The sequence below is a fragment of the Phlebotomus papatasi genome, chromosome 3 (assembly GCF_024763615.1).
Source record: "Phlebotomus papatasi isolate M1 chromosome 3, Ppap_2.1, whole genome shotgun sequence".
Lineage (NCBI taxonomy): Eukaryota > Metazoa > Arthropoda > Insecta > Diptera > Psychodidae > Phlebotomus > Phlebotomus papatasi.
The window spans coordinates 42,852,091-42,865,773 of record NC_077224.1 but is presented as its reverse complement, the minus strand read 5'-3'; the positions used below and the strand labels follow the sequence as shown (position 1 = coordinate 42,865,773).

Below are 13,683 nucleotides of genomic sequence, written 5' to 3'. Positions count from 1 at the left end.
TTTATAGTTTAGCAAACTTAGATTCCCCATAGGGTAAGAGCTCATAATTTTGGACAGGGTACTTACAAAAATCAATGTACTGAGTTTGAAGTGCGATATACCGATGGTTTTGATCGAAGAAGGAGCGCAGGAGATACAGAGGGCTATTAATGTGAAGAATTTCGGTCCGATGGGGTGTAGCAAGAATTGACGGAAACACTAGACCTTTCTTGACTTTCGCAATTTTATTCTTTACGACGTTTCGAGGATGAATGTCCTCTTCATCCAGGTATCGAATTTTTGTTGGGAAAATCACGTACAGGCGGGAAATGGTTACACTTTTTTAGACTTGGATCACAGATTGCACTTTCAAGTTCACCATTCGACTGATCGACACAGAAAATCCTAGGCTATTAAATCCTAGGTATCAGAATACCGTTATTATATAATCTTAATCTTGATCTTAAGTGCGATATTTTCAATACTAATCGACTGTTTTTGTTACTCTTTTTTCAGAAGGGTTGTTTAGAAACTTGGCAAGGGTTTATTGTCATTGTTTTTACTAAAATTAGTCTTAATACGTTTAAAAATGTATTGATATGTAGAGATGAATTTGACTGTTATTTTAGACAACTTGGTTATTAATTTGGACAACTTGGCTGTAAATTTGGACAGCTAATCCACCTCAACAGGATGCCCATTGTTCTTCATTTCATGAACCAATCTTACAAAGTCCTCTTCCTGTTCATGTAAGGGAAACGTAGAATATCATAAGAAGCCCGGAAACTTTCTATATCATTCACTAAAGTGAGTCGACTTCGGTACTCCAAGTACGCTCGGATATATGCATTCCCTGGCGTTTCTGGGAGCCTTTCAAGGCTTTTCTCGCTACATCTCTTTCGTAGAGATGATACTCCTTTGTTTCTCCAGGCATTTGTCCAACCTAGTCATCACAAAAGCTAAAACTTCACGAAATTTCGTGAGAAAAACACTTGTCCAAAGTAAGAAGTATCACCTCACTGGTGAATGTTTTAGAAAATTTCCCATTTTTCATACGAAAAACGTAATTCACAAGGAAAATCTCACTTCAGGGTCAAATCAACAAGTTACTATAAATGTGAACTAACACAATAATCAAAGAATATTTAATAACAATATTAATTATTCCACAACATTCCATGAAGGAACAATGCCTTCCCGCAAGGGGATTTCTAGACATGCATTATTATTTTTTCTTGTACGGAATGAGATTGTCAGTCCCATGCCCGTGGAATCAAGTGCAGTGAAGCTCACTGGATGCAATTCGAACACCTTTAACGCCAGAAAAATTCCTGGTGGCATAAAGGGATTCGAACCCGGGACACTTGCATCATATAGAGCGAAAGCTCTACCACTTGACCCATTGAGTGCCCGAATTTTTAGTAATATCACTTAAAAACAGCGAAGAAAAGTTGTTAGTACTTCACCACAGCTAAATAAGACTGAAGTAAACACGAAGTTCTGTCATATTTCTCGTAAGCAATTGCTCACACTGAATTTTCAACAAAGCAATTTTAACTCAAATCATATTCAAAATTTAACGTAATTAGTGTTAAAATCTTCCAAAAAGAACAAATATTAAGACAGATCTCATTATTCATCAAATATTGGAATAAAAATCCTTAATTTTAATCAATTTATTTATAGTGTCCAATTTTATCCTCAAAGTGTCCAAATTTAGAAACTGTCCAAAATTATGATCTCTTACCCTATCACCATTCTAGTTGAGAAAATTTGACCATTCAGAGTTCAGAAGAAATCACTTGCAAAATGCAACAACTGTTTAAAACACCAGGACTCTATGCATCAAACACTAGGGGCGTTTAAATGTAAACTCCATTTTCGAAATTTCAAATTTTAGTTTTCATCGAAATCCCCTTTTTCGATCTCAATGAAATTTCCATTTCGAACTCTTCTAATGTAGCCTGAAATGGATATGGCCTATCAGCAGTCTGAACATTGGTTTATAATTTTGATTTAATTTATGGTAGCGCTACAAAACTTTGTAGGAGCCTTCCACGAGCTTCAGACTTAAAATTTATCCACTTGACAAACTAGCATTTATTCATTTCTCAAGATTTTAGTGAAAATTAAAATTTTGAAATATAATACTCCCTCCGTCCCAAAAAAAGTCGTACGTTTGGGGAAAAATTAGGAATTAAGGAATTGTTTTACGGAATCTTTTTGTTAATAGTAAATATCTTACGTATGAACTATTCTCCATCTTCAGTAGTAATATTGAGGTCCACCTACCACGGTAAGATAAGGAACTGGTGTCTTGAAGATTTATTTTTTTCACTTTATATCGAAGAGCTCCGGTCGATATGTAACTTTTGAAAATTCTACTGCAATTAACATTTTTAACTACACAGTAAAAAAATTTACAACCACTACGATTGGTAATTTTTGCACGAGCGCTATGGTTGTAAATTTTGTGTATTGGAAATGTTGTGTATTGGCAAAGTTGTGTATTTTCAATTTTATAAAATGGCTTCCTGTCTATAATTTTGATTGTAGAGCAATTTTATTCGGTTTATTTGTATTATCTGTGAAATGTCTCGGTATTAAACTAAGAAAAAAAAAGAAAAAAAGAATAAAAAAAGGAAAAAAAATAAGAGAGAGTCTGAGACTTGAACCCATAATCTTTGCGTTGATGGTCTCGTGTTTTCTGCCTGCGCTACCGACTTGCTTACTTCTCTTCAGCAAATGGCCAAGAGTTGCATCGTCAATTTTTCTAATTTACATGATGCTTCCTCTGTTTTCTGTTATTACATAATTATTCCTAATTTTTCACGACTGAGGCACATTTTAAGAATCCAATGAATGATTCCAGAAGACAATTAGGCAGTTAAAAATGCAAAATCTATCTGAAATCTTAGAAAAATTGCAATAGTAAACAATAGAATTTTGACAGTTCTCACACAAATTTTCCAATACACAAATTTCCTTACACAATACATAATTTTACTAGCATTATGTTAGTATCGTACCACCACTATGATAGTAATTTTACAATTTACAACCATATTGCTTGTGAATTTACACAACTTTTCAAATACACAACTTTATTTCTCACACAATTTTTTACTGTGTAGAATTTCATTTAAAAATTTAGTGTACCAAAGAAGGGATTTATAGTTCTTTTCGTTATGCCATAACAATGGATCTAAATTTACAAAAAGGGCAATAAAACCAATCTTGCTCTTTTTTTCTACGTTCTGTGATATGGGTGCTGAATGGTTGGAGATAAAGATTTGATGTCTTTGGACGACCCCCACCCCCCGTAGGTCAACTTTTGGATTTTCAATATGTTCCCAGATTCCCCTCGTCCCTCCTCTTCCTCAGAAAAAATCGCATATGTGTTTTTGAGCAATCCCAAAAAATAATTTGGTTTTTGGAGGGGAAGGGAGGAGGGGGGAGGGGTAAATGAGGGGTACGGTAATGATCCTAAGGTCGACTTACGGGGGCGCCGCTGAAGGTGCCAAGCTTCTATCTCCAACCTTTTGGTACTTAAATCTTACTAAAAATATTCAAAAGAAAGATGTTTTTAAGACATTGTTTTCTTATCTTACAATCGTAGGTGAACCTCCATATTACCACTGAAGATGGAGGATAGTATATACATAAGATATTTCCAATACACAGCATTTCTACTTTACACCGTCTCTTCCTAGCGATATTCTTCCAAACGTACGACTTTTTTTGGGACAAGAATTTTTCTCAAACGTACGACTTTTTTGGGACGGAGGGAGTATAAAATATGTATATTAGACACATTTAAAAAAATCACTGAAATTGCTAATTGCTTGAAAATTTCATCCATTTGAAAACTCGGCTAAGGCTCTAGTCAGAAGACCTCCTTAGTTCCGTAGACGTAGACATTACAGTAGGGGGAATTTAATATGACAAGATCAAATGGCAAATTTTCTTCGTAAATTTTGGATCAGGACAACATTAGGAGCCAGTGAGCATCGAATGGCCGGAAGGAGATCTATGAAGTCTATGAAGCTCTCAGTAATTTATATGAATGGAATTTTTTCAAGGATTGGTGTGACTCCTTACTCCGGTAATGGCCCGTAATGTAATTCAATTCACCTCACGAAGAAAAATACTTCTTCAATCTTAGAAGGAAAGAGGTGGGGTGAAAATCAGGAGCATGTTAATGATCGCAGAGTCGACCTATGGGGGGGGAGGTCCCTCGAAGGTTCCAAATCACTATCTGCAACCGTTTGGGCTCCAAGCGTATTAACGACCGGACTAAAAACTTCAGATTTCCAAAATTCTACAAAATACGAGCCCTTGGAGTGTAAAAAGTCGAAATACATTATACATGTAACTCAAAATCTACTCTGAAAAAAATGTCTTGTTAATTTGACAAAACATTTTTTTTTTTTTCAGAGTAGGGATTTACTGCTCTCTATAGAGTTTGAGCAGTAACATTTAACTGTGACTTTAATTTCTCAGAATCGACAGTCGATATTAAAAGAAGTTATCATGTCACCCCTGATTTTTTATGCTTATTTGACATTTCTTTTCTGTAATAGCTCCATAACAATTGCAACATAAAGAACATTAAACGCCATATGGCTCAACTTCCGCAAGGGAAATGGTTTATTAATATGGAGCAGACATCCTGTTGTTGTAAATATTATGCGTTGTATAATTGTATTTAATGATTTCCTAATTGTGTATATTATTTTAAATTTTAAGGGTGAGAATCTATTTGAAGGACCTTGAACTCTACTTTCATTTGTTGTACAAACAATCTGAAGAGTAAATATTTATATCAGTTATTCTTGAATCCGTAATTCAATTTCTTGAGAAATAAAATGACAAATCAATAGCACAAGGATATTCAATCACCTTTTAAACACTTATCCTGCCCATGTATCGAATTGTACTGAATTGAATTCAAATCTAATCCTATGTGGAATGTGTCAACAGCTTCAAGTACATCATGGGAATGTGGCACTCATGTTTAATTCTATATATTATGTACATAAATATATACAGCATGAAGCTCGATTTTCCATCGTTGACGCACTTATTGCAATCTTTCGATCAATATTCTATGCTTTTCTTTAGAGAAAAAGCATTTCATTGGGTGGAAAATGTATTCAAGAAATAAAGATGAAATGGTTGGCTACTCTGGAGCAAAAAATGAGCTGAGGTGTGTAAAGGAAAAGTCATTCCCTCAAATCGTATAAGTAAAGTTTTTCTACCATCTTCCCTCTATTTTCAAGTCAATAGGGACCTCTTCGCCAAAGGTATGTATGGACATTTATTTCTATTTGTTGAGGTAGAAGAGCAATAAAAAATGTGAAAGAGAAAACTTTCAAAACAGCGACAAACATTTTTGCCAGAGAAACTCTTCTATATGGGGATGAAAATCTATTGAATTTTTTATCAAACACCCATTTTCTCCCGTGTGAAATGATTCTATCGCACTAAGATTTCTCAATATTTAATGTGATATATATGATTATGGAGATTCAAGCACCCGTCTTGCTTACGGGTAAAAGTGATTATTTAGGAATATTTCAGATAGCGGTATAACGATAAGTTATTGATTTGGATATTTCCATGTCATTTTAAACTCAACTTCTTCCTCAAATATTTTCTCAAACCAAGGGGATTATTTTTTTTTATGATGGAAGGGTGTATCCCATGATAATAGAGACATGCGGCTTTATCGCTTTACAAAACCCCTTGAAAAAAAGCTCTAACCTCTCAAAGTCACGCCATGTTAGGGCTCCTAAAATGCCCATTATATTCTGCGTGAGTTAATATACAACCTTTCTGTGTAATCAAGTCATAATGAGCGATTAACAGCTATAGAAAATCATCATTATGATGGTAAATTTTGAGGCAACAACAGACAATTTAGTTAAGAAAATTTCACCGGGAAAACTTTTCTCAAAACGTCTCCTGCAGACATTCTGAGAAATTTTCACGCAGCAATATTAATTTCCTATGAGAGCTCTGTCGCTAATTCTAGTGTATAGAAGAAAATTAAATGTCATGGTGCTATGCTTTTATTTTTATGCAAATTTCATTAAACAAGGATGTTCATTGAGCAGAAATTATTTACACATGGACGTGACAAATGCGGGGTATGTGATGAAAAAAAAAATGCGGGAAAATTTTCAAATGATACAATTCCTGCCTATCCTGCAAAACCTGAAATACGAAAGCTAATTAGTGCTGTTAGTAATCAAATATACTGTGGCTTTGGGAAGTTAAACATATAGCGAAATAATACAAAATACCAGAGTTATAGCGGAGTTATCATATTTATATAAATTAAGATTTTAAAACGATTTTCACAAAATTGTCTCTAATTGCTCTTAAAAGTCTACACAGAAAAAAAAATCTTAAGATTGTTCGTAAAGTGTTTATCAATTCCTATTGGGGACTTATAAAATGATCGTAAATTGTATAATCCGCTAATAAATTCGTAAAATGTTGTATTTTTTCACAAACATTGTTCGTAACATGATCACATGATAAGCAATTTTTGTTCTTTTGTTCGTAAAGATACAGAAAAATGTACGTAAAATTTTGCATGTTGTTCGTTAAGTTTTGCCAGATGAACAAATGTTTGTGAGAGAACAAAAATACTCGTCAAGTGATTAATTTACAAACAATATTTTTGGTGGGTTATACGATTTACGAGCATTTCGTAAGTTCCTAGTAGGAATTCACAAATATTTACTTACAATTTCATTAAAAAAAATCTGTGGAAGACTTATCCGAAAAAGGCGTAAAAATTGCATTTTTCTACACTTTTCAGAAAACGCTCTGTACAGTGACGGCCAAAATAATAGAATCAGTTCTGCATAAAGACCACTAATTTCACCTTTAGCATTTTTATTTATTCCAATTCTTTGAAATAATTTTAATATAGAAATGTTCAAATAATTACTTTACGTCAAATAAGTATTGTTTTGGCCGCTAGAGGTCTCTATTTTTAACAGAAGACATCAATAGTGAAATATGGTTTGAACAATACGATAGGACCACTTTCATTTACATTAAAGAATGTGGTTTATAAATCGAATAAGTTTAAATAAAGCCATATTCAAAAACCATAAATGACGGTTTTCCAATTCTTTTGGCCGAATTAAATTTCACTATTGACATATTCTGTGTAAAAGAGAGACCTCTAGCGGCCAAGGCAATCCTTATCCTACGATTCTAATAATTTGAAGATTTCTACTTCAGAATTATATCAACAAATTGAAAAAAAAATACAAAAGTTAAAAAAATATATAAGCTTTGCAAAGTGATTCTATTATTTTGGCCGCCACTGTATATTGCGTCCGAAAGCTTTCGTGGAATTTTTAGGCATAAAAATAAGACGAAAAGACAAAAATTTAAAAAATTATATCATTTGCTTTAAAACACCCTATCTGTTATATAATCATCTTAGGTTTTAATGTGTTGTAATACTATTTAAAATTATTTAAAAACAAATTTTCAAGACATAGACGTTATCACAATCGAGTTAATATACCAACCGGATTTTCAATAGACTCACAGATACAAATAAGCTAAGTTAGATGAAGTTCACCTCTAATTCGACAACTTAATAGCACAACCAGCGTAGCGCTTAATTTAGTACAATACTTCTAGAGCAATCATGCTAAATTTCGGACTGCTTATAATATCGGACAGTTTGTTTTTTCTCTCAATTTCCAGATGTTGTATATTGCCAAAAAAGCATAGAATCTATGAGCAGGATGTTGTGAAAAAGGTTTGAAATAGTTCCGAAAAAGCATTAAATTTAGAGACACTCTTTGTCCGATATTGCACACAAACCTCTGTCAATATTTTTTGATTGATTTTTTAAACGCATTATGAACTATTTTACAAAAAAACGATAAAATACCGTAGAAGCGGATGAATTTGCTCTTCATCTGTTCGTAGGGGGAAGTGGGGCACCATTGAAATTTGGATTATTCTCCTATATGTAAGTGGAACTGAACCATATCATAATGTAGTTTAGCTTCTCAATCTGTTTGTGCGGCTAAATTGTATCACGATAAAGGCTCAATTTTATTTAAAAATGAAAACTGCTCTCTCTGGGAGTTCGAGCAGTTAATAGGTGAAAAATCCCAATTTCAAAGGTGCCCCTATTTAAAGATGATCGTCACCTATTAAATATGGTAAATCGGATCGGTAAAGACCATCTTTAAACGATAGAATTAAAGAGAAGCTTATCGAGTCGCAAAAAAATCCGCATCTATGGTAATCTACAAGGTTTCAAACAACATTCCTGAGAACAAGGTAAAAATAAAATTTAATTTCTTTTAATATAGCGCTTAATACTTTGAGTGTTGGTGCTGTCCGAAATTTAGAACAGTTCCCCTACGTCATTGAAACATTAGATTTTTGAAAAAGAAAACACTTTTACCAACAAAAAGAGTTGTGTGTACATTATATTATTAAAAGCGGTGACAGCCAAAATCCCTTAAGCCAAAATCCTGAAAGGATCGAAATTATACGGAGAATAATGTGTGGAATAATTTCGCAAAATACAGAAAATTTTACTTTGCCTCTAGCAAACACGGGTGAATGAGAATAACTATGACAATTTTAAAAATCCGGGATTTTGGCTTTCAGGATTTTGACTGGGACATATTAAAATTTATTCAATAAAAGATAGTATGTATATAAAAAAACAATAATTTTAAAACTTTTATCATCCTCTTAAAAGGGTATAATTCTTGTTATTAATAAATAAATATATTTTAAAATTGCAAAGACTTTATTGCAATATAAGAAAACGCATAAATTTTTCACAAAGAGAAGAAATGGAAAAAGGACAGTGGAAAATTGAAGTAAATATAGAAAAATGCGATCTAAAATTGTAAAAGACAGTTTCTACTTTCTTTTCAAACCCCTTATACCAGCACCCTCATTGTTATACGATAAATTTCTTTGGTGAAATGGGAAAATTTTTGGTGACTTTGGCCCCATATACTTTTATAATCCTATTATCATCCGCATGACATTATCTGTCTGTTTTGATATAATTTTCTCTCCAATTTTCCTGTGTGCTCATTTACAAGCAAATGTTCACCAAACTTCATAATAGAGTTATTGTAGATTAAATTATACACCTCTATAATGTACCGTCTTCTGCTATGGGAGCTCGTTACTTTTCTCCCAGACTATTGTATTTCTTTTGGAGCAAAAAGCTGGGTGAGCCTGGGACACTACAAGGGGGTATCGTTTTACAGTTGGTTGGACTATTTATCAAATATATATCGTCAATTTACTCACCCTTCTCATGACACGAAGTGAAAATGATGAGGTCTTCATTGTTTGTGCGTTGAAATTCCTTCAGCCGTTAGTAATTTATACTCTGTGAAAATAACATGAGAATGCTCTCAACGAATTAAATTTAGATAATAAATATATACTATTTCATCTATAAATCTACAACCATGATTTAAGAAATAGCTTCTGGATCAATTAATTCTACTCATATGGAATGAATCCAACCAAATTACACATTTTGTTTCATTCTTTCATTTGAAATTTAAATTAAATCGAGTGTATAAGAACTTAGTCATTATTTTTAATAAACTTTCAAGTGATCTTTTTGCTTTCTGCCGCATTCATATATTTAGTTCTATATACTTAAAATATGGTAAGTATTATAATTTAATTTATAGAGCCATAAATTACGCCAAAATAAAGAATTTTGGCACATGTTATCTTCTTAACAACTTAACTTCTGACATAAATATTTTTAAAGGATTTTTGTGAATGTACCATTGATAAAAAAAATGATTTTTTTTTTAATTGTCCCTCATACGAATTGTAGATGATGAAGAAGATATTCATCTTCGTAAATTATTGAAATTGCTTTAAAATAAAAATTGTGCTCTCCTGGAGTTTGAGCAACAAAAAGTGGAAATCAAGCGAGATTCAGTAAAAAAAAACATCTCATATGGATTAAATTTATTTCCAATCAATTTTATATTCTTCTGAATACGATTTTTTAGCTCTTCATATTTAGTATAAATATAGACATCAAGAGATAGACCTACACATAAATTATTCTAGACTTCGCCCACTTCCAGTGCAAAGGTCACCTTAAAATTAAATCTTCACTCTTATCAGTCCCTGTTAAAAATAAATGGTTCACCATGTCTAATAGTGACTACGGTAGATATTGTTTCCTCAAAAGTTTCATCAAAAATCAGGTCCGAATTGCTGTATTTAAAATTTTTAAAAGAAATTTTCATTAAATATTATTCAAATGTTATAGTGAAAAGCTTTCAGGCTTCGCACACAACCTGTCTTCGAAAACTTAAAATTTTTCTAAGAAATCTGATCAGCTGGCAATATATTTTAATAGCTAGTCTTAAGTCACAAATTTCCTGAAAAAATAGGTCAGATTCATTTGAGCTACATATACATATACGGGAAAAATATGTAGTGTTCGAAGCCAGAGTGTGTGCGAAGCCTGAAAGCCTTCCCCTATTTCTATGTGCTTGAGACATAGTATTAAAAAATTGTTGTATTGAATAAATTGAAAAAAACACGTTTGTTTACAGCCCTCGAGTCGAGACTCACGTAACCCCTTAACCCTTTAAGGACGATTGGAACACCGGTGTCCCATAAAGAAAATAATTTTTCCTGACTACCTAAAGTTATTCTTTTCTTATGTCTGTACACAATTGTAAAGTAGAAGGTTGAAGAAACCTAGAATATTTTTTGCAAGTCTCTAGCTATTTGCTATGTAGTAAATATTTGAGCTCAAAAATGGCGAATTTTGAAATTCTCAACTTCATAATTGATTTTATTTATTTTTTATACTTACAATTTTTTTAAGCAAAACCCTTTTGGCAATATAAACTACAGTACTCATACGTAATATTTTTCATTAAAGCGAGAAATATTATTCATTGGTATTGTCAGAAAAATTACTTAAATTTTTGGGCTATTTTTGTCCCTATCGTTCACAGAAGCACAAAATACACCGAATCAGACTCTGTTTGACTTTCCACGGTTAGATGTAAGACAAATCATTGATTATGTTTCTCAGTTTAATTTTTATTGCTGATTTTCAGTCCGTAAAAAGTGTCTCGTAATTAAAGGGTTAAAAAATAAGGCATTTGAAAATGCGGATACTTAAGCCCCCGAAAGATTCGCGAGTGAATCAAGATTAACCATTTATTTCCACCTATATTTCCTTTACTTAGACCGATATGATATACGCCAACAACAAGACATCCAATAATTTCGGTTCACTAAAAAATAGACCACACCTTCTAGGGGGAGGTGGAGCTAAATACATTGATATACGATTTGGCCTATCTTTAGTAAAGATGCATCAGTCTATCTGAGATCGTCAAATGTTTTCTTTGGTCCATCCCAATCTTTCAAGAAAATTTATATTTTGATTTTTTACTTCTTAATACAAGTCAATTAGAAAGCGTGGCTTATTATTATTTAAAAGACATGCGTGAATTGCAATGAAACTGCGTAAATTAACAAAATACGGTGAGGCTACGGCGAGCATTTTATTGTCAATGTGATTCTGCCCTTATCCGAAACTGCACGGTTTTTCAAATGCCTGCCCCAATCGATTTTGAAATATTCCACTCTATAGGGCTGATTAATCTTCCAGATTGAAAAAAATGCCTATCTAAGCAACTTCAAAAACCAAAAATATCTTATATGTGCTTTTCCGAGGGGGAGTTAAAGATAGAAAAAAAACTAAAGTTTATTTTTTGTTATGTTTATAGTAGTGGCTCCAGCACAGCTTTTAGATCAGAAAAATTTCATGACATCAAAATTCACATCTCTTTCTTTCTTAAATGTTTTGCGTATGTCTATTCGACTCTTTGGCAATCAAATTAAATTGATCTAAATTAATTTTTGTTTGATATTCAAAAGAACAAGAAGGGTTCAAGAAAGTGGGACAGATATACAAAACGATTTGAATTTTGATTTCATTAATGTTTACTGATCTAAAAGATGTGCCGGAGCTATAAAGGTGTACTTATTAGAGTTTTTCAGTGATCCTAATCTGCTAAGTCCAAACATTCATCATATTGTAGGGTAACGTGTGGTATTTCTGGACAAGGTGCTTTTCGGGACATTAGTATAGGTATTTCTGGACACATCACAAATCCTTCAAATATTTGTTTTCTTATTATTTTTAAGTTCTATATGAAATTTTAAGCTCTTTACGTATCAGATAAACATAAAACTTCTGAAATTTTATTTAAATTAAAGTGTGAAATATGCGTGAATTGTGAGTGTCACATTTCATTTTTTACAAAACCTTCAGTGTGGTCAATTTTACAGAAGTCAACACAAACAGTGTTTAGTTTTTTCGATTTAAGTCACTTTAAAGGTGAAATTTAAACAAAATTTTTATGAAAGACTAAAGTTTAGACCTTCTACTTAAAGGTAAATAGTCAGGCTCAGTGACATTTATTTGCTTAATGGCGATTTTTGTCTGTCCCGAAATACCCAATTGTCTCGAAATACACCATTCTTACTTCTCTACGTTTTTTACTATTTTGATTAAAAAATAATGAATTTTTCAACATTTCTCGGCAAGAATCTTATTCTAGATAGAATAAGGAACATAAATATTTGTATCAACAAAGAAAAAATCATTTGAGAAGTCATTAGGTTGTTTGAAATTTGAAAAGGCTAAAAAGTGTCCCGAAATACCACACATTACCCTACTCGCATTGTACAAATGCACAGCAAACGGACAAACAAAAATTTCTTTCAAAAACCATTTGTTTCGGAAAGAAATGTTGATAAAATGGGTTCTTGGGTGGTATCGTAGTATAGCATAGTTCAGATTATCTCTCTCTCTCTCTCTGGGGCAAATGGTCCATAAAACTAAAAATTCTATTGACTGTTCTACTGAAAACCAAATGCTGAAACTCAGCAAAATATCTGTATCAATTAGCTAAATTGAACTAAAATTGTAGCACTTTGAACTCACTGGGTGTGTAGTCTGTAGCTTTTCAAAAGAAATTTTTTAAGTATTAATGATGATTGAGGGAACTCATGGTGAGAGGAGAAGAGAAGATTCTAAGATTCTTCTCTTCCTTTTTCTTAACATTTGGAGAAAATTGACAGTTTGTTAAACATGAAGAGAAAATGTAAATTTGTGTCGACATAATATATTTCAAGCTTTCAGAATTTAGCATTGAATTGCAAAAACTCTGAGAAATTTTCTCCAAAGAATTTTCTAACAAAACACTCATGGATAAGCGTTGTTTCATGTAAACAAGACGCTTAAGGAGACAGTAATTCCTATAACATGCCCTAATCGGCATAAAAATGGTCTCCTTTCCATAAAATCCCTCATATTTTGGATGAATTTGCGAGTAAAATTGATTCTATATATAATGTACATACGCAATGAATATATTTTGGCAAAGTCTCATGATATTTTCTATTCATTTTTCCACGCGTATCTTTCATTTTGCGTAATTGCAATTTTCATACAAATTTACTTGATGTAATTTGGATATTCATGAGTCTGTAATAAATAAAGCAAAATTATTGTACCGAAATGGTACATTAGAAATTTATTAAGTAATTAATAAATTAAATTTATTAAAGACGGTTCTGAAAATGTGTTGAGCAATAATACAATTTTCCATAACATTTTAG

At 32.3% G+C, this 13,683-nt stretch overlaps 1 protein-coding gene across 1 annotated transcript in view; it reads right to left on the bottom strand.

Moving 5' to 3' along the window:
- LOC129805754 (calmodulin-A-like) overlaps window positions 1-13,683 on the bottom strand; it is a 135,615-nt gene that overhangs the window by 115,604 nt on the left and 6,328 nt on the right. Inside the window, exon 2 of the mRNA XM_055853884.1 lies at window positions 9,307-9,388. Coding sequence (XP_055709859.1) covers window positions 9,307-9,345 — 39 coding nt within the window. The 5' untranslated portion in view covers window positions 9,346-9,388. The remainder of the gene's footprint in view (window positions 1-9,306; window positions 9,389-13,683) is intronic.